This window comes from Dermochelys coriacea, chromosome 7 (assembly GCF_009764565.3).
Source record: "Dermochelys coriacea isolate rDerCor1 chromosome 7, rDerCor1.pri.v4, whole genome shotgun sequence".
In the NCBI taxonomy this organism is placed as follows: Eukaryota; Metazoa; Chordata; order Testudines; family Dermochelyidae; genus Dermochelys; species Dermochelys coriacea.
This window is the reverse complement of record NC_050074.1, coordinates 8,595,228-8,617,411: the sequence shown is the minus strand read 5'-3', so window position 1 is coordinate 8,617,411 and position 22,184 is coordinate 8,595,228. Positions and strand designations below refer to the sequence as shown.

Sequence of the window (22,184 nt, the reverse complement as noted above, 5' to 3'; positions counted from 1 at the left end):
GCTACCTAAGATCCATAAACCTGGAAATCCTGGATGCCCCATCATCTCAGGCATTGGCACACTGACAGCAGGATTGTCGGGCTATGTAGACTTCCTCCTCAGGCCCTATGCTACCAGCACTCCCACCCGGATCCGAACAGGGCTACCAGCACTCCCAGCTATCTTCAAGACACCACTGACTTCCTGAGGAAACTACAATCCATCGGTGATCTTCCTGAAAACACCATCCTGGCCACTATGGATGTAGAAGCCCTCTACACCAACGTTCCACACAAAGATGGACTACAAGCCGCCAGGAACAGTATCCCCGATAATGTCACAGCAAACCTGGTGGCTGAACTTCGTGACTTTGTCCTCACCCATAACTATTTCACTTTTGGGGACAATGTATACCTTCAAATCAGCGGCACTGTGATGGGTACCCGCATGGCCCCACAGTATGCCAACATATTTATGGCTGACTTAGCACAACACTTCCTCAACTCTCGTCCCCTAATGCCCCTACTCTACTTGCGGTACATTGATGACATCTTCATCATCTGGACCCATGGAAAAGAAGCCCTTGAGGAATTCCACCATGATTTCAACAATTTCCATCCCACCATCAACCTCAGCCTGGACCAGTCCACACAAGAGATCCACTTCCTGGACACTACGGTGCTAATAAGCAATGGTCACATAAACACCACCCTATACCGGAAACCTATTGACCGCTATTCCTACCTACATGCCTCCAGATTTCACCAAGAACACACCACACGATCCATTATCTACAGCCAAGCTCTATGATACAACCGCATTTGCTCCAACCCCTCTGTCAGAGACAAACACCTAGAAGATCTCTATCAAGCATTCTTACAACTACAATACCCACCTGCTGAAGTGAAGAAACAGATTGACAGAGCCAGAAGAGTACCCAGAAGTCACCTACTACAGGACAGGCCCAACAAAGAAAAGAAAAGAAGGTCACTAGCCATCCCCTTCAGCCCCCAACTAAAACCTCTCCAACGCGTCATCAAGGATCTACAATCTATCCTGAAGGACGACCCATCACTCTCACAGATCTTGGGAGACAGGCCAGTCCTTGCTTACATACAGCCCTCCAACCTGAAGCAAATAGTCACCAGCAACCACACACCACACAACAGAACCACTAACCCAGGAACCTATCCTTGCAACAAAGCCCGTTGCCAACTCTGCCCACATATCTATTCAGGAGACACCATCATAGGGCCTAATCACATCAGCCACACTATCAGAGGCTCGTTCATCTGCGCATCTACCAATGTGATATATGCCATCATGTGCCAGCAATGCCCCTCTGCCATGTACATTGGTCAAACTGGACAGTCTCTACGTAAAAGAATAAATGGACTCAAATCAGATGTCAAGAATTATAACATTCAAAAACCAGTCAGAGAACACTTCAATCTCTCTGGTCACTCGATTACAGACCTGATAGTGGCTATCCTTCAACAAAAAAACTTCAAAAACAGACTCCAATGAGAGACTGCTTAATTGGAATTAAATTGCAAACTGGATATAGTTAATTTAGGCTTGAATAGAGACTGGGAGTGGATGGGTCATTACACAAAGTAAAACTATTTCCCCATGTTTATTCCCCCTTCCCCTCTGCCCCCCGCTGTTCCTCAGAGGTTCTTGTCAACTGCTGGAAATGGCCCACCTTGATTATCACTACAAAAGGTTTTCTTCCGCCCCCCACCCCCAGCTCTCCTGCTGGTAATAGCTCATTTTAAGTGATCACTCTTCTTACAGTGTGTATGGTAACACCCATCGTTTCATGTTCTCTGTGTATATAAATCTCCCCATTGTATTTTCCACTGAATGCATCCAATGAAGTGAGCTGTAGCTCACGAAAGCTTATGCTCAAATAAATTTGTTAGTCTCTAAGGTGCCACAAGTACTCCTTTTCTTTTTGTGAATACAGACTAACACAGCTGTTACTCTGAAACCAAAGATTTTCTGTATGACCACCAAGTTTCTAAACTTCCTCTGGCCAGACTCTCATCCTGTGTATACTGATGCAGCTCCACTGACTCCAGTAGGTTTCTTTGGATTTACTGCAGTTCAGGATCTGGCCCAATACCCTATGCTGCTAGATATCATGATGACCTTTAAAACAGAGCCCATTTTAATTATGAATGAATGCTCTATAGTAGGCCGTCTTATCTATAATTAAAAACTAAAGTAAATTAGCTCCTGTTAACAGCATGGTTGTACTACATCTTACTGTCTGTATGCCACTCCTTTGAGATAGCATGGCTATCTGCAGTGTCCTAAGAAAGAAATGGGAGCCAAATTACTGGAAAGGCACAGGTGTGTTTGCTCTGGCCCACCAATAGGAAGTTGGAGATTAAGGATGGATGGTATTAACTCCCCTCTCCAGGACCACTGTTCCAGAAGATGGTGGATTGACTTGGGACTTGTAAGTCAGTGCAGGACTAAGGAGCCCTGAAAAATCAAAGTGCTCCAAGACACCAGTGAGTTGCTGGTGGCGAAGGATGACATAGTTCATGGGGTGACACTTGACAAAATCTCATTAGAGGTGTATGCACATTTGCACCAAACTATATTTAACATATAAATACACAGAGCCATGTGCTGGCTAGCAATGGCTGAACCTCAAATGAGCCAGACCATAGGCTCAGAAAAGGCATCCATAAGATTTGATACTTCTGACGCTCATGAGTTTGGGCTCCTGCTTGTTTGATTTTTTTGATACACTACTTCCGACCCAAACAGAAGCACAGGGTAAGAATAAGCATTTTGTTGGTACTTCAGTATTTCCAGTAGGTACACGCTCCCCGACCCCACCTCCCAATATTTCAGAACCTTTAGAACGGTTTGATGCTTGATATGATCCAACACTGGGGAGGCAAAAGAGGAGGGACTGGATTTTATTTTTCTCTCCATGATTTTCCCATCCATTGTGCCACTGTTTTGCCCATCCCTTGATCCACAGTGGAGCTCCATTGGGTGTAATGTTACCATATACTCTGAATTTTTTAATCACCAAATATTACACATAATTACAAAAGAAATAGAGAATGCCTTTGAAAGGGACGAACAATGCTAAAGTCAGAAGAAGATTGAAGAGAAGAGGCCAATAAATCCAAGTATTACAGACATGCATATGTGAAAGCATTATTAGCTACAACAGAGCAAACTTCTGTATAGATGAACACATTATATATTGTTCAAACCCTTGAAAAAGACACAGACATAATCAGTTATTGACAGTTTGATTTCCTTGTAAAGATACAGTGCCATGTATATTTACAATCCAAAAATTACAGAATTAAATTATAAACATATTTTATTCCCATTTGGTTTTTATAGCACCCATACAAACTATTAGAGCAGAGAGAATAGTTCAAGGACCTTTCTGCTAACATTCACTCAAAAAATCCCCACAGATTCACTTCGGCTCTATTTACACATCTTTTGTGTTTTCTTTCACTGAATAATCCAGCTAATCAATCTACTGCCAGAAATGTTTGCAGAAGCATCAAATTGGACTGTATTTCCAGAAACAGAATGTTGAACTTGCAAATAGAAATATTTGCACCTAAGTTTAAGAATTACTTTCTTTCAACCGATGAACAGAAGCAAAGTCATGTGATATATCTGACCCATCAAAACTAACCAACATATTTAATATTAAAAATGTGAGCTATTAAAATGAACTGCTTGCAAACAATGTAAGATAAATACTTCTCCACACAAAGTATCCAGCAAAATATTCTGCAGAGTGGTTCAAGAAAGTCATAATCCACTTGTGGACAGTTCACAAAGAAGAAAAAAGAGGCAAAAGTCTATGAATATATTATTTACTACCAATTATTAACAATCCTAAAAATAAAAGAGGGGTTAACTAAGTGATTTTACAATGCAGAGTTGAGCACAGATATTATAATTTGTTCCTCTAAAAACTGTGCAATTCATACACTTTAGCACCTAGTTAATAAATATACATATTAAGATATAAATGAGAAATTATGTATATTTCCAGATATTTAGATACCTATTGTGAAATATCTATTCTAATACACATACATAAAAATATTAAGAACAGTGTTACAAATATATAAATGTAGCCCAAGCAGCAGCTGCAAGTTGTGGACTACAAACTGTGGCATTTTGGGTGAACTTCCTGGTTCCTGCTAAGAAGTCCCCTCTGCCCATCTCAGGAGAAAGTTGCGGCACTGACAGACACTGGGAGCGTGAGGCAGGCCAGCAGAGTGGAGGCTGCTGGACTGTCATCCTGTTCTATGTTTAGTTAAAGAATAAAACCTTGTTCCCGGTGGTATGTCTGAGGTGAATACGCACTGACACACAATGCAGAGCACACAGAAGAGCCAAAGACCCTGTTTCCCAAAGTTGTGTAGAAAGTCACCAGGCAGACTTCCACTATCTTGAACAGGAGGAGGGTCTACATAAAGATAGTGCTATTTTGGAAAAAGAACATGACTTTGGAGACATCTTTCTATCTATGTACCTACCTGTTTTAGAATTTACTGTCACACTCCTCAGCATTCCTTAGCATCTAAACTCACAATGCTACTTACACAGGTATTTAACTGCTTATGTATTTGAAGTAGTCCTTCAGCATACATTTTTTACTGCAAACGCCCCTGCCCCCCGCAAAAAATCCCCCCAAACCCTGCAGCAGCAAGTTTTAGAGCCCTGGTCAACTGACTTGGACAAATGGGATCCGCACTATGGGGCTAAAATTAGCAATATAGACATTCCCACCTGGGCTTGGAGACTTGCTCAAGCAGGAATGTCTACATGGCTAATTTTAGCCTCTCAGTGCAAGCCTGAGTCAGTTGACCCAGGCTCCGAGACTCATCGTTGAGGGTCTTTTTTTGGAAGGGTAGACATTAATCTCATTAAGTCTATGGGTTTACTCTTAGGGTGAAATCCTGACTTCACTGAAGTCAGTGGGGAGTTTTGCAACTGATTTCAATGGGATTCACACACAGGATGTCACTCTCGGTTTGTAAAGTTAAGTATAAATGTAAATCTTTACAGGATAAAGACCTTAGTGCTTAAACCGTTAAACTATTTCATTAAAAAAATCAAACTAGTGATCAAAATTTTCATTTTCTTTGGCTGATGCAGTTAGCTTTAACACAGGGATCTAATATTTGATTAAAACAAATACAGAAATAGCTTAAGCATGAGTGACCCCAAATATTTTGGACCAAGTCCTGCAGCTGCCTCATGAATGGAACTCCCATTTAAGTTCCCATGGGAGGACCAAATGTGGAGTGGCTAAATCATCAGATTTGGGAGCCGTTTTCCTTCTCTACATAGCAAGACAGAAAATACTCTTCCCTCAAAAGCAGGCAGATACACTAAATGAGCCACAGATTTGATGCACAAACCAATACTGAAAATCCTGAATAATTAACCCATCCTACCCCCAAGGGCCTAATTCTGCAACCCAGGTTGACTAGTGTGCTAAAAAGAGCTTAGATTAAAGTTTTGAGTTGCCATGCATCCTGAGGTCAATATGAAGTGCCACACTTCCTGCTGACTCTCACTCATGCAGGAATCAGTTGCTCAGATAGAGTGCGTGGACCCAATTCTCCAGTGCTCCGCATCTTGCATACTTGTTCACATGGGGGTAAAGCGAGTGTAAACTCTACCAAGTCAGAAAGGTAGCAACTCACTCCTCCCACTTTGCACTGACATAAATGGCTGCACAAGGAGTAGGACAATGGATATTCAGAGGTAAATAATATAAGCTTGCTTAATTACAGCAGCAGTACTGCATTTACTTGATATGTTATTTCTTGTTGACAGTTGAATAAATAAGTTATCCTAAAGCCCGCCCCAGAAGTAATTGAAATACCACATGATACTGTGCATAGGAAGTACAGAGATCTGGTAGATCCAGGAAAAGAGCAAGCAGGGAAGCTACCGAAAAACTGGCAAAAGCAACATTGATTATAACAAGGAAAAAGGTTAAAAAATGGCTGCCATGGAGCTTGACTGTGAAACCCCCAACAACCGTTACAAATTATGAGAACATGCTGAGCAGCCCTGGAAAGAAGATTCTAACAGAAATCTGAGCTGCATGCAAACGCCAGAGAGACTGGTAAAATGGAGTGTGAATAAAAAATGCATTGGTTTTGACAAGGGTTGGACATATACACTGATTTCCACAGTGAGAATGATGGCGGTGCAGTGAAGAGGGGAAGAAAGCTTTGAAGAAGTAATGAAAAAGTTTAAGAATCACTGTGTCCTTCCCTTAAATATTCCCTGTGAATGATGGGTGGAAATCCATGTCCCTTTCAAGTCAATGGGAGTTTTGTCAGTGGGGCCAGGATTTCACCATATTAGATAGACAGATAGATAGATAGATCTACACATATATACACATGCATATCTATTTGTAACATGTAGTGTGATGGGGTGTCCACCCCACACAAGGCCTCAAGGGATAAATTGGCCAATTAACCTTAGGCTGCACCAGGCTGGGGTGACCAAAGAAGTGCTAGGGCCTAATTGTAGATGGAGTCCAGCTGTGGGGGAGGAGCTGGGCAGGATCTCCAAAGAAAGGAAGCTGGCAGGCTGGGGGAGGAAACCTGCACTTGTACTCCCTGATACAAAGGGGAAGGGAAGGATGCTGCAAGGACAGAGTAGGAAGCAGTCCAGGGAAGACACAATAAGGGCTTGGAGAGTAAAAGCCCAGAGATGCTGGGTTGAGGGTCCCTGAACTGGAAGCTGGTGTAGAGGGTGAGCCTACCAGCCACTGTGGAAATGGCACAGAGTAGACAGTGGGGAGCAGACCACCTGGGATAGTTTGCCTCAAATGACCTCTGATACCCTAGAAGGAGGGGAGAACTTTAACGTGACTTAGCCTGAGAGCTAAGCTATGAAGAGGACAGCGCTGCAGGTTCAGGAGCATGAGAGTCTGTGGAGTGAGTGAGTGGAATGATCGCCTGAGTAACCACAGGAAGGAGCATCACCATGTGGCAGAGCTAATTCCCCAGAAGAGCCACAAGGAGGCGCTACTGAGCAGTTAGTAGAGCTATCTTCATACCCATGTAGAAAGATGAATAAAAAAGGAGAAATAATAGCGGAGTATGCCTCAAACTGAAAATGTAAAAGGCAGTCTGTGAATCTGGAATACTAAAATGACTCCCTCATTACAGAACAAATGGTTTTTTGGGTACAACAATAAAAAGGTACATAGAAATCTACTCAGGGATATAGACTTGATACCTGAAAAGGCAATTTCCTTATGCCAAGCAGCAGAAAACACACACACACACACACACCCCAGGAAGAAGCAAAGCACAGGACTGTGAACACCACAGTTATACAAGTAAGACTGAATTTTTCTGTTAATAAAGAGACAGGAATAAAACCCCATGCCTAAGAATGAATATCAGCCACATAGCAACGAGCAAGATAAAGAATGCCCAGCATTTGAACAACCATGTAGATACCTTTGTAAGCCGCGGAATCATTTTGCAAAAATATGCTGATGAAAGAGGAAAATGCAGGAGATGCACAATCCTCACATTACAGCTTTAAGTTATTAACATAATGAAGAGTGAAGGTGTAAACCTAAAAGAATGGCTAATACAAACACGCAGAAATAGCCTGCACAAGATACACAAGATAGACATAGGAGCACAAGTGAATGTAATAACAGAAAACAGAAACAGTTAAAAGAAAGTGTAAAGTTAGAAAAGACAAACCCCTAAAATAAGGGGCAAAAGCAAGTCCTAGGCAAGGGTGAACCATCACTGCGGTACAAAGGCAGGGCAGTAGAGCAAAAGTTTTTGTTAGTATATTGAGGAAAACAACAAGTAGCCTTGGGCCTAAACAGGAGGTGCTTGGGCTATTTGAGATAGCATGTAAAGAGTAGGAATAAGAAGTCTAGTAAACTTAAACAGACTAATTCCCAGTACAAAAGGAGTCTCTCAGGGCCACAAGTTATGTTTAGAGAGGATGCAGAACCACCCCAGCTGTTCTTTCAAAGAGAGACTTGGAGTAGAGTAGCAAATAATTTATGAAATAGATGAGGCACTCCTTCATGAATAGACTCACATTTGAATGGTCTCTACTCCAGGTATTATAGAATTCCCACCTGACTGAAGCTTTAGGATAACAGTTTATTTAATTAACAGCAAACAATAATTTCTGAAGTAAGCACAATCCTGATGTTGATATAATCTAGCCTGGGTGTGCTCTCTGTTTAAGTCTCTGCAACTGGTTTCTTTCTCTGAGTAGGAGAGAATCTGTCAGAGTCAACACTAAATGAGGCTCTGGATAAAGTCCTGCAAGATGTGTGGCAACGTCCCATCTTCTATAGCACAGGCAGAATTTATTTAATTTCAAACACTAGCCAGGGGGATTGATTGTGTAAATGCTAGTTAACATGGGAAAGGGTTGCAGAATGTGGAAGTAGGAAATTGCTTATCAATACCAAGGAGGACCACAGACCTATCCCTCCTGCTCTAGAAAAATGCCAGACTGACACTGCTTATGACCGATATTCTCTTTATCCATCCACAGCATGAACAACAGCACTGCAAACTCCCCCATGCTGTCCCCTAACATACTTAATCATTGACCTGAGGGGACCACTATCAGGGGCAAAGAGAAAGCTCAGTCTCACGTCCATTACATCCCTGGCGTCAGCTGAGACAGTTAAGTGCATCGGTTCTGAGGAGGAGTTTTCTGATGCAACTGAAATGGACTGAGAACCACCAAATGCTTGATCCTGTTCAGTTGATGGGAGTTTGGTCATTGACTTTAATGAGAACAGGATCAGTGTTCCAATTCATTTCATGTAGGTAACTAAAGAGCCGGCAGAGTGAACAATATCTCATGATAATCATCAACCTGAGCTGGAATGAAACTAGCAACAGGGTATCTACCTGCTGTTACCAATTCAACAAGTCATCCAGGCCTATTCCAGAGCAATCTGGTTCTGTCTGGAAGTGAATGTATTGGCAAGTTCACTTTGGAAGGAAAAACCACATGCACAACTACAAAATGGGGAATAATTGCCTAGGTGGTAGTACTACTAAAAAGGATCTGGGGATTACAGTGGACCACAACGGAATGAGTCAACAATGTGATGCAGCTGCAAAAAAGTTAATATGATTCTGGGGTGTATTAATAGGAGCGTTGTATGCAAGACCAAGGAGGTAATTGTCCCACTCTACTTGGCACTAGTTAGGCCCCATTTGGAGCACAGTGTCTGATTCCAGGCACCACAATTTAGGAAAGATATGGACAAATTGGAGAGAGTCCAGAGAAGAGCAATGGAAATGATCAAAAGTTTAGAAGACCCAACTGATGAGGAAAGGTTAAAAAAACTGGGGATGTTAAGTCTTGAGAAAAAGAAGATGCAGGGGGGAGCTGATAACAGCCTTCCAATATGTTAAGGGCTGCTACAAAGAGGGCGGAGATCAATTGTTCTCCTACAGGTAGGACAAGAAGTCATGGGCTTAATCTGCAGACAGGGTGACTTAGGTTAGAAATTAGGAAAAAATTTCGAACTATAAGGGTAGTAAAGCTCTGGAATAGGCTTCCAAGGGTGATTGTGGCATCCCCATTATAGGAAACATTTAAAAACGAGTTCGACAAACCCCTTTCAGGAATGGTCCAGGTTTATTTGGTCCTGCCACAGAGCAGGGGGCTCGACTTGAAGACTTTCCTAGGTCCCTTTCAGCCATACATTTCTATGATTCAGTTTGTTATTTATGCTATTTACGCAAGGGCATCCATAAGACATTTTAAAGTAATGGACCAATGAAAAGATTTTTTAAGTGCACATCATAGCTTTAAATGTTACAAAGACTGTAACTCACAGCATTTAATCATCTTAATATAGGAGATAAAGGAGGCAACAAATTTTAGCTGATCCTTTGTAATGTACTAATTAAAACCTCCCAGAAAATAGGCAAAATCCCAAATCCTTACTTAGGAAAATCTCCTACTGAAGTTAATGGAACTTCCCACAGAAGAAAATGGGAATTTTGCCTTAGTAAGGACTGAAAAACTACAAAATGACTTCAGGGTTTTGACCCAAGATGGTCAATGTGTCAAGAATCTAAACCAAAGAGTGAAGATTAAACTAAGTATAAAAAGAATGCCCCTTAATTTTTGTGAACAGGGTCTTGGCTTTCTAACCATTGACAAAAGAATCCATGTCTTGATTACAACACTTAAACTTAAAAGGGGAAGAAGTTCCTTTGAAGTCAATGAGAGTCTTGCCTCTGACTTCAATGAGTGCGGGATCATATGCCTTTCTGATAGTAGCCTTTGTTTAATCTTTTCCCCTTTCAAAATGTCAATTGATAACATTTGTTTTCATTGTAATCCAGAGACAGCTATTAAGCAGAGGGACTCCAGTCCATACCTGCACTGTTTTTTTTTAAACATAATTCCCCTTTGAGCTACTGTTCTCTGAATAGAATTATGAGGTCTGAATTAACACTGCCATGATGCCGTATCTATTGGCTCTGGATTTTCAGGACCTAATGAAGTAAATGTGACTCTCCAAAGCACAGTTAGGCTGAACAAAAGGTATCACCTACAGATTCATGACTTTTTTTTTGTTTAATAAAATTCTTTGTATCAGAATAATTAAGCAATAAAATGTGTCAGCTTGTGAATTAAAGTGTAATAATTCACAGCTACTATAGTGCATTCGGAGGCAGGATTCCAGGGACTGAATGGCATTTCCAGTGTAACTAGCTGTGAATTATTGCCCCATAATTTAACACCTAGAGTGTCTTTTTGCAATTATAAGATGTTTTTCTTTATATCTTAACATACAAACTAGAGAGATCCACACACATGCACGCCATTGAAGAGCAGTTGAGAACATTTTAAGATTCCATCCCTCTGCCATATACCATATTTTCTATCTTGTTACTATGAAATGATGCCAGCACAGGCTTCTGGATGCAATGTTTTTGCAGCCCATAAAGCCAACAGGAACTTTCATCTAACCTTCAATGAAAATTAGCACAGCTGTTGCTCTGTTGGCAGTATCTTTGAAAAGGTTGCTGCATGTGACCAAGGGAAGTGGGTTTTCAAATGTCCGTGTGCGTGTCTCCCTTTCTGATGGAAGGCTGCATCTTTAAAACATGAATCCAAATAGAAAACAAAAGATTCTTTGACAAATCAGCTGTGCAGCAACACTGCTGGGTCCTGTTCTTTGCGGGAAGCTGAGGTAAAGGGATGTTCAATCCCATTCAAACAGAAAAGGCAAACTTGAGCTCTTAATGACTTTTGGCACCACAGGGGATTGCAGTCGATGGTGCTACCAGATCACTTCCACAAAATAAAGATGAGAAAAGAAACCTGTAAAATCCAAGCCCATTTAATAGGGCTGCTACACAAGGATGCTACTGATCAGACATCTCTTATCAGTGTGTGGGGGAAATAAAACCAAAGATTAGTCACACTAAAGTCAATAGCTTCTTAAAGCCAAATTTGAAGACATTTAATTTGGGTAACCATTTCCAAACAGCAGGGTATATTCTCCACTCAGTGCACATTTGTACGCCTCACTAACGTTAAATTAGGATTACGTGAGCCACAAAGAGGAGTCTCCAATAAGCGTGTGTGTGTTTATTTCACCACTGGAACAATTAAGACAGCCACAGAATCAGAACCCTAGAGTACTGACATTCAGATAAAAATGGGACCCAGATGTGACTCATCCCATGGTTTCGTTTTGTCTTGCAAAAGGAAACCAGGTGCGACAAGATTCTGCCCTGAAGCTTTCACAAGAGCAGGGTCAATGTTGGATCTATTCAGAAATGTAAGGTTTTTTTCAGAACCAAAAATCAGCTTCGCAGGTTTTGTTTGTCTTTACACAATGTTTATTACAAAAATCAGATCACTGGATTTTTTTGGGCTGACTTTTTAAAACTGTAAATTGAATCAGAACAACTTACTGTTGTCACCTGAAATATTTCTGAATCGCAGCTGTTGAGACATAAGAGGGCCCAATGGAGACACACAAAGGATAATTTTGGCCCATTGTTTACTAAGGGCTCGCTCTTGTCACCAGGTTTGCTTTACTTATGTGAGTAGCCCCACAGACTGTAATGCGACTAGTAGTGTAAGTAAATCCTTTTTAAACTAGGTAAGAATTGCAGAAACAGGCTGTAAGGTGGAAGACAATGTATACTGGTGATGTAAAAGGCCATCTCCTCGGTCAACCATTTATGCTTATAGTTTATCTTTTCCTAAAAAGCTAAACCAGAGAATACAAGTAGGTTTACTACATAACATATATAGCGTTAGGTATATACTGGATGTTACATATTCAGTTCACACATATACTGGATGAGCTACTTGCCGTCGACACAGGAAGGTCTGTTTCGTGTTGTCCCGGCCACTTTCCCAGGGAGGCAGGAGCATTTTACTGTTTGTGATCTTTCCTCAATTCGATTCTTATTACAGCATCTGTGTGCTGCTATAACTTCACACGCTCCTCCTTCTGGCAACAAAGAGAGAATATTGACACTCTGATTAGGAAGAACTGCAATGGCTAGTCTAAACAACCAAGCATGCTACTCTCACCCTTTGTGAAGAAAGATTCTTATAAGAGGGATTAAGAAAGTGTTGTCTCCCATTACGAGCAATTTTGTCTAAGGCAGGTATTAGTATGCTTCAGAGGCTATAGGAAATGCAAAATAAATGTTCGAGTAGATACAGCACCAAAACCCGTTTATCTGCATTGTGAGTAGCTCCACAGACAGGAATAGAACTTTTTGGTGTGAATTAGGAAGTATAGCACAATATGGACCAGAAGGAGTACAGACTAGATCATGCAGAAGGAAAATGTCTGACTGTTTTACATGTCATTTCATCTCTCTCCTCCCATACTACTAGGTTACACTCTCTGATACAATCCCAGTATCTCAGAGAATCCACCTGGAAATGAACCCACTTCCAAATCCTCAGATTTGCCTCTAACCAGGTCCCCGTATTCTGCAGGGGGAGAATCAGTTCCCTAGGACTCTCAGCATGGTCCAATTTTGCTTTCCTTCACACCTAAAACAATGGCCTGATCTGGCAGTCCCAATGCAGGCAAAATTCCCATTGAGTCTAATGTCATGAGGCCCAAATTTTCCTTTCCTTCATTTTGTGTTTTACTCAGTGCATTTCCAAAAGATTGATTATACAGACAGATAAATGGAGAGGGAGTCTACACTTGGGGCTAGGGGTGAGATTCCCACCTCACACAGACATACTTGCGCTAGCTGTCATCAGGTTACCATGCTAAAGGTTGGAGCATAGCTGCTGTAGCATGGGCAGTGGCAACATAGAAAGCAAATACTACCCCTCTTGGCCCCTGGGAGTATGTACTCAGGGTGGCTAGCCCATGCTACTGCTCACAGCCTGTGCTACGCTGCTATTTTTAGCCCACTAGCTTGATAAGACCCAGTGCCAGTAAAGCTATATGAGCCAGGAGCCACACTCCTAGCTTCAGCTGTAGACATAGCAATAGATAGATAGTGTAGGGCTTCTGATAACACATTGCTTGTGGCATATGCTGTGTATGTAAATGACACAACCAGAGCATTAGTTCACTTGAGCAATATATAGTATAGGACAATCAGGCAGCATGGTGGGTTACTGCACTGCTCATTAATCTCTCCAGCCCTGAGTTCAAATTGCATTTTGCTCATAATTACTAAGTGTTTATAGTCCCAGTCTGTTCTTTAGCAGATATTTGTCCACATCATGAACTTGCTGCATTTGACAGCATCAGAGTAATCTTAATACAAAAATATCCACAATACATACAAGAGTAGGACATTTCAGAAGGCTCACTAGACTAAGAAAGCAATATTATTTTAACCCCACCATGAAATGCTACGGCACATTGCTTTAGCTACAGTGAACCGCCTAATGGAAAAGGTCCATTGTTTCTATGGATCAAAAATCAAAGGCTAGATTGTAACCTTGCAATCAGCCATAAGAACAGGCAACGAGGAGCTGACCCACAACAGCACACCAGATAACAAGTTAGGACTCACAATTCCTGCCCGGCTTCTCCTTGTTCTGGGAGAGGAGTAAGTTAGTTCATTTCCTTATGTGGCTACTCCCAGCCTGTGCAACCAGCCAGCTACACTGAATAGTGTGAAGGTGGCATGGGGTCTGGGAGAAGACAGGAACCAAGGCTTCCCTCACTTCCTGCCCCTCACTGCCCACTGACATGGTTGCAGTGAGAAGTAGTGGGCAAGTAGCCCTTCTTTCCTCCCTACAGCTGAGGTCACAATCTCAGCGGGGCAGTAAGGGGAGTGGGCGAACTTACTTCCCTCCAAACTCTCCTCAGTCTTCTGTGCCTCTCAGGAGGTCCTGTGAAAATCGAGCCCAAAATAAATGAGACCCATCTCTGTAATTACAGTCATGTGCAGTACGGGAAGTACAGTAAATCCAGGAATTACAAAGTGATCTTATGCAGCTCTTTCCTTAATGACAGAGGAAATGCTACTTAGTTTGAAGAGGACCCAACTATTTCCAGTAACTCAGAGCAGTGTCAAGGAACCAGCCAATCCAAAGTATGCAGTGGCACAAGAGGCCTCATACAGCACGGACATGTTTTACAACTTTAAATATTCAAACCTTCACCTTTCAAGAATGAGTCAATCAAAGCTGGTTAATGTCTGTTGAGGTAAACGACCCTCGGTCATGTACTCATGAGGTTTAGTATTGATGAGCTTGCCAGCTCCAGGCCAGACAGGCACGGTCCTTAATATTTAACTACTCTTGACAAGAAGAGCTGTTTCCTGTATTTCCTGTATTGTGTAGACACACATGTGGCTACCTGACACAGCTCTTTGGGAGACAAGATGTGCAAAAGCAGATGGATTACACAATTCAGACAGCTTGAAGGTGCTATTTGATGACAAAAGCCCCATCAAGGGTCCCAGAGGACTAAGAGGAAATGCGGGCACTTGTTGCTGCTCAAGATTTAGCCCTATGTGTTTACATCTTAATATGAATTATGAACAAAATCTCCATTCACAGCAAACGCATTTCCTAAAGCTCCACCAGGATCCCAGTGATGTCAAAGACAAGCCTCCCATTGATCTGCTTGGCTTTAAAATCAGGCCATATATATGTCATGAAAATGTGTATCTGTGGTTCTGACTGCAGTACATTTTCTGGTTTTTATGTGTGTAAGTTTGGCTTCTAACAGGAAAAAACGTACACAATAAAGTAATTCTATCCTTCGCTGCATACACAGTACAGTAAATACTTATGAGTAAGTTAAATGTTCTATTTTCCTCTTAATTTTGTGGATGAGTATTAATATCTACATGAGGTCAGTTAACAAAAACTAGTCTTGCTCACTTGATTATCTGTGCAAAATAACGGGTCATGGCTGATGAGCTTTATAACATCTATATAATTATAATGTGGAAACCCTCAAGTTGCTGCAGAAACATCTAAAGATTATAGTTGGTAAAAACGCAATGAAACTAAAACAATTCAAAAAACCTTTTGTTACCAATATATAGTTAAACCTCTTATTAACTGGGACTTTCCTAATCTGCACAGCCTCTAATTTTCATACAAAAAGTATCTTCTCAACTCTTCCACACAAGAAGAGCAAAATCTCATGTTCAGAAACTATATTCTTTGGGAAAAAAACAGATGATATAATCTCATCATATGGTGACAATAACACTTTCAATTCCAAGAGTATCTCTGGAGGATGTTAAATAGAAGCTACTAAAGTTAGACATTTGAAAATGAGCAGGTCTGGATAAATTTTTTTTAAAAGACCTGGCTGAGGAGCTCACAGGACTGGTAATGTTGATTTTCAGTAAGGGCTTGTATCCACTTACTGGGGGGGTCGACATGTGGTGATCAATCCACCGAGGGTTGATTTAGTGGGTCTAGTGAAGACCCGCTAAATCGACTGCTGATTGCTCTCCTGTCAACTCTGGTACTCCACTGGAACAAGAAGCATAAGGTAAGTCAATGGGAGAGTTTCTCCCGTCGATCCAGTGCAGTGTATACACCGCAACACGTCGACCTAATGTACATCGATTCCTGCTACGTTATTCACATAGCTGGAGTTGCGTAACTTAGGTCGAATTAATCCCATAGCGTAAACCTACCCTAAGTCTTAGCACAATGGAGAGGTTCCAGAAGAGTGGAAGAAAGCTAATGTGCCAGTTTTTAAAAAGGATAAATGGGATGACTTCTCTCAGCCTGATATCGATCCCAGGAAAGATAATGGAGTGGCTGATACGGGACTCAATTAATGAAAAATTAAAGGAGCATAATGTAATTAATGGAAATCCACATGGGTTTATGGAAAATGTATCCTGGCAAACTAACCTGATATATTTTTTTGATGAGATGACAAACTTGGGTGATGGAGGTAGTAGTGTTGACAGAATATATTTAGACTTCTGTAAGGCTTTTGACTTTGTACTGCACAATATTTTGATTAAAAATTAAAATGATACAAAATTAACATGGCACACATCACATGGATTGAAAATAGGATAACAGATTGGTCTCAAAATGTAATTATAAACCACGAATCATCATTGAGTTGGTATGCTGCCGGGGTCCAGCTGGATTTGGTTTTTGGCCCTATGCTATTTAACATATTTGTCAATTACTTAGAAGAAGAAAAAAACCATCACTGATGAAGTTTGCAAATGACATAAAAATTGGGGGAGTGGTAAATAATGAAGACGGGTCACTGATACAGAGTGATCTGTATCACGTGGTAAATAGGAACAAGCAAACAATATTTGTTTTAATATGGCCAAATGTATATATTTACATCTACGAATAAAGAATGTAGGCCATACTTACAGAATGGGGGTCTCAATCTTGGGAAGCAGTGACTCTGAAAGAAATTTGGGGGTCATGGTCGATAATCAGCTGAACATGAGCTCCCAGTCTGATGCTGTGGCCAAAAAAAACCCCCTAATTTGATCCTGGGATGTATAACAAGGGAATCTTGAGTAAGAATAGAGAGGTTAATTTTTTCTTTATATTGGCATTGGTGTGACCCCTGCTGGAATACAGTGTCCTGTTCTGGTGCCCACAATTCAAGAAGGATGTTGATAAATTGGAGAGGGTTCAGAGAAGACCCACAAAAATGATTAAAAGATTAGAAAACCTGCCTTACAATGATAGACTGAAGGAGCTCAAACTATTTAGCTTAACAAAGACAAGCTTAAGAGGTGACTTGATTACAGTCTATAAGTATCTACATGGGGAACAAATATTTACAGGTTCTTCAATCTAGCAGAGAAAGGTATAATATGATCCAACAGCTGGAAGTTGAAGCTAAATAAATTCAGACTGGAAATAAGGGTAAATTTTTAATGTTGAGAGTAATTATCCATTGGAACAATTTACCAAGGGCCATGGATTCTCCATCACTGACAATTTTTAAGTCAAGATTGGATGTTTTTCTAAAATCTATTCTCTAGGAACTATTTTGGGGAAGTTATCTGGCCTGAGTTATACACGAGGTCAGACTAGATGATCACAATGGTCCCTTCTGGCCTTGTAATCTATGAAACTCTCAATTTATAAGGGGTATGTTTTCAGCCCCTTGTTCCATACATTTCCAGGCAAAATTTGGTACATGGGACTAGACTTTTCAGGTTAAACGCTGTTAAATAGTCAGCCCTGCATATAATAATTTTAATTTGCCCCTGCAAAATCCATCACCGGCACTGGGTTTTGCAGGAGCAAATTCTAACACTGTATATGCACTGCTGTCTACCTTTTAAAAGTGCATATACTAAGTGGAAGTATGGAAGTGTGTCCATGCAATTTTGTGCACAGGCATGGGGAAGCAAGGAAAAGGCCGCACTGAAAATTTACCCCTAAAGGTATGTCTACACTGCAGTATACGCCCAGGGTTCAAACTCAGGCTCAAGCCTAAGCACTCTTGTTGTCTACACACAAATTTGTGCTAACCCAGGGCTTGAACCCATGGTCCCATGATCCCATGGGGGGTGGCTTAGTAGATGCTCAGGGACCTGGCAAGGTCCCCGAGCATCTAGACTGCAGTTTTACAGTCCCATAGCCCAATTCATCTGACATGGGCCAGCTGCAGCTGTTTAATTGTAGTGTGGACATACCCTGGGAGTCCAGCAAAACTATCCCTCTTTCTTTGTCCTCTGGACAGTCAAGTTTGGTGGAAAGTCAGGTTTTCCCACATTGCACCACAAACAAAGGGCTAGAGCAGCCACATTTCAGGAAGGCGCTAGGAAGTCTGGGATATGCTTGGTTAGACTAGGGTCTGCATACTGTAGTGTGGACCCTGGAATCCCAGGTTAGAAACTTCTTAACGTAGGGTTGACAACTAGCGTAGATGCTCAAGCCCTGGATTTTCGAATCCAGGATCCACTGATTTGAATTCCACTAACTTACACTGCAGTGTAGACATACACTAAGACTATATTACTTGCATAAAGATATACCACAGAACTAAAGGGGAGACTGAACTAAAAGCTCTGATTCAACAATGTAATGGGATGACATAAAACCCTAAATCCAAATATGCTGAACTTTGGGGTGTTTGGAATTCAGATCCAGAACCAAATGTTGCAGTTCAGGCCCATCCCTCAATGGGACATATTTATTCATATATTATCTATCATCATAAATCAGCTTCTCAACACTTTCATAGTGCAGACCACATTTTAGAGAGATTGTTTCATGGGCCCTCTCACCTCCAGCTTACTAATGCTTGGACCACTTCCCATTTCATCGGTGATCACATAATGTCCCACGAGAAAGACAGCATGGCTCTTGGCTAGCATTTTAGAATGTGAATATTCACTGTGGTTTCATATTGGGAAGTAGCAATGCATATGGCTAAACTGCCTTCCATTCTGAGTTTCCTGAAAATTGCTTGGAAACCTGAACCTGCCAATAAAATACTAATTATACTACTGCTAATAATAATTATATGGAAATCTGCACAAGCATTGTGATGTTTTCCCTCACTCTTTGTTAGAGATAGACATCTAACTAGCATCACAGATACAGAAATTTTCCTTGATCAACCCTTTCCACCCCCAAGATAGTTTCCTTACTCCTATTTGCCTATTTACCCAGGCTTTGCCAGTTAAATATTCAAGATTAGCTTCACTGAAACTAGTGCGAGAAGCAACAGAGGTAGTAACTTACCCTGCTAAGATGAGAGTTGTTCATAAACACTCTAAGGGTATTTTCTGAGGCTTTGGCAACACTTGCAATTTGGGGATTTTTAAGATCTTGAAGAATAGCGTTTGTGCTTTACAGTATGTTATGCTGCTTTGTGCTTTTCTGATGCCACTTGCTACTGTGGTGGTGAAATAGCCTGTGTTAATTGTTGTTCAAAGAGAGAAATTTGTGGCAGAAAATTACCCATTTCTTGCAGAGGATTTACTGGCCAGAGGGGTGAATTCTATTGGATAACACGGGGCTCTTGTTGAAAAGATATCTTCCTTCCTACAGCGCAGGTGCAGTTTTAAGGCTCCAGGACTGCATGCCATTGGCCTGATGTAAGCAGAGTCAGAATGAGCTCCACCCTGACATCTGGTGGTAAGTTGTGGCAAGTTGTGGAAAAGAGCTACAGGGGCTGATCTCATTTGCATAGGCACACCTACCCCGCCTAGAATGAGCCCATAGCTGCCCAAATGGTCACTTTGGCTGCTGTGGGATCCCCAGTTTCTCTGTTATTGGGGCAGAAAGAATAAATTGTTCTTATCCTGATTATGTGAATCAAGGACAGTGGAACTGTACTTTGCCTTTTGTTATGATGGAGGGACTCGCCATCAACTAAATAGCATTCGCTAAGCAAGGGACATGGGTTCCAAAACTCAGTGAATTGGGAGAGGTTGAGGATAGGTGTTAATATTTGATGGTGTAGGGCTTCTGGTAAGGGCCTTACATGCTAATTGTACTTCCTCTTTTTCCACTGTGGAATACCAGAGTTACTTTTGATTCTATTAGAAGTCTAGTTACAGGCTGCTGAGCTGAATTCACTTTGGGCCAAAGGTGTACTAGCACTGAGGCTCCCCTAGTACAAGCTGAAATCACTGACTGTTGTGTTAAGTAGTGGCAGAGCCTGAAGATATATTGCGGAGCAGTTTGTGGGATGGCTGGCAGAGCAGAGTGGTTTGTGGGATGGCTTGAGTGGCTCATGGGACGGCTGGCAGAGCAATTCGTGGGATGGCTGGTGGAGTGGAGTGGAGCCCCATAGAGAGGTTGGGGCAATTGGCTTTGGACCACATAAGGTGCCCCTTAAACCACCCCCCCATCTCCACGCAGGTTGGGAGGTAAAACTCTGCAGATAAACTTTTGAACTCTGGTGCTGCACTGACCAGGGACGGAGACTTTGGGTTGTTGGGCTTTTGGAACTTTGGGTGACTTTGGGTTGCTGGACTCAAGAACTAAAGGGAAAGGTCATGCCCAATTTGCTTGGGGTGGGTTTTTTTGCTCATTGGTTATATTATGAATCCTGTTAGTGGTGTTTCCCCAACATAATGCAACATTGTTTCTCTCTGTTATTAAAAGGCTTTTGCTACTCTCGGACTCTGCTTGCGAGAGGGGAAGTATTGCCTCTTGGAGGCGCCCAGCAGGGGTGGTATATATTTGTCCCAGGTCACTGGGTGGGGGCTCGAGCCAGTTTTGCATTGTTATTGGAATGAAACCCGTAGATACTGAACCTGGCCCTTGTTGATGCCAACTCTGATGGGCAGAAGGGTTACACTTATAAACAGAGGGCTGAAGATCTTTGGCTGATGTAAATTGTCAGTTGATTTCAATGGAGTTATGACACTTCACAGTAGCTCAGCCCCATGGTCTTGGTTACAATTTTTATTAGTATAGATACAGTTTGTTTTTTAAAAGACAGACTACAAGACCAGGTATAGAAGTATATCAGTGTCGACATGGACCAAAATATGGATTGTACAAATGTACACTCACGTTTATGACAGGTTTCAGAGTAGCAGCCGTGTTAGTCTGTATTCGCAAAAAGAAAAGGAGTACCCGTGGCACCTTAGAGACTAACAAATTTATTAGAGCATAAGCTTTCGTGAGCTACAGCTCACTTCATCGGATGCACCATCCGATGAAGTGAGCTGTAGCTCACGAAAGCTTATGCTCTAATAAATTTGTTAGTCTCTAAGGTGCCACGGGTACTCCTTTTCTTTTTACTCACGTTTATGGACTTTTAACAAAAACATGGATTATTGACTCAAGACTGTAACCACTCCTTGGGAGCCATTATTCTCTGTGTCATAAACACACATTTGGGGACTTGTATAAAACATGTGGCTTATTGACCTGATAAACTTTTGGTGCAGTTATAGCCTAAACCATTGTCAAAAAAGACAAGAAAGGGTTTTTATTTTATGGTCTACTGAGAGAATGTAGCTGCTGGCTTTGTCTGCACATTTACAGCCCGAGGCAACTGTCATGAGAGTGAAGGACAGACTTTGCATTGACTTTAGAGGGAAATGGATTGGGCACTAGATCCTCTGGCTAGAGATTCTTTCGAAACTTTAGCTGAAAGTTATTGTCCATTTAGACACCTACTTTAATTTACTTACTTAGGCCTGGTCTACACTAGAAAATAAGGTTGCCTTAACTACATTGTTTAGGGATATGAAAAATCCACACCCCTGAATGAGGTAGTTAAACCAGCCTAAGTCCCCGTGTAGACAGCACTAGGTTGACAGAAGAATTCTTCTGTCGACCTGGCTACCACCTCTCAGGGAGGTGGATTACCTACACTAATGGCAGAACTCCTTCTGTTAGTATAGGTAGTGTCTACACCAGTGGTTCTCAACCTATTTATCATTGTGGGCTGCATATGCAGCTGTCTGTGTTATGTGGGTCGCATCCACACTATATACTACCTGTATGGCCCTGAGGATGTCACATGGGCCGTGCATGTGTGTTGACCGGGCCACAAGCGGCCCACAGGCCGCAGGCTGAGAATCACTGGTCTACATGGAAGAGCTGAAACTGTGCTGCTGTAGCATTTCAAGTGTAGACAAGCCCTAAAAAGCTTTTTCTTTCCACCACAAAAATACCTAAAGGAACAAATCCATAACAGGATGGAGAGCCTGAAAAATTTCAATATTCTTGTCCTGCCTCCAAGAAGCTACAGGGGTGCA

At 41.7% G+C, this 22,184-nt stretch overlaps 1 protein-coding gene across 1 annotated transcript in view; it reads right to left on the bottom strand.

Annotated features, from left to right (window-relative positions):
• Window positions 1–22,184, bottom strand: part of TAFA1 (TAFA chemokine like family member 1) — a 370,431-nt gene that overhangs the window by 67,957 nt on the left and 280,290 nt on the right. The window contains exon 3 of the mRNA XM_038408111.2: window positions 12,371–12,511. Coding sequence (XP_038264039.1) covers window positions 12,371–12,511 — 141 coding nt within the window. The remainder of the gene's footprint in view (window positions 1–12,370; window positions 12,512–22,184) is intronic.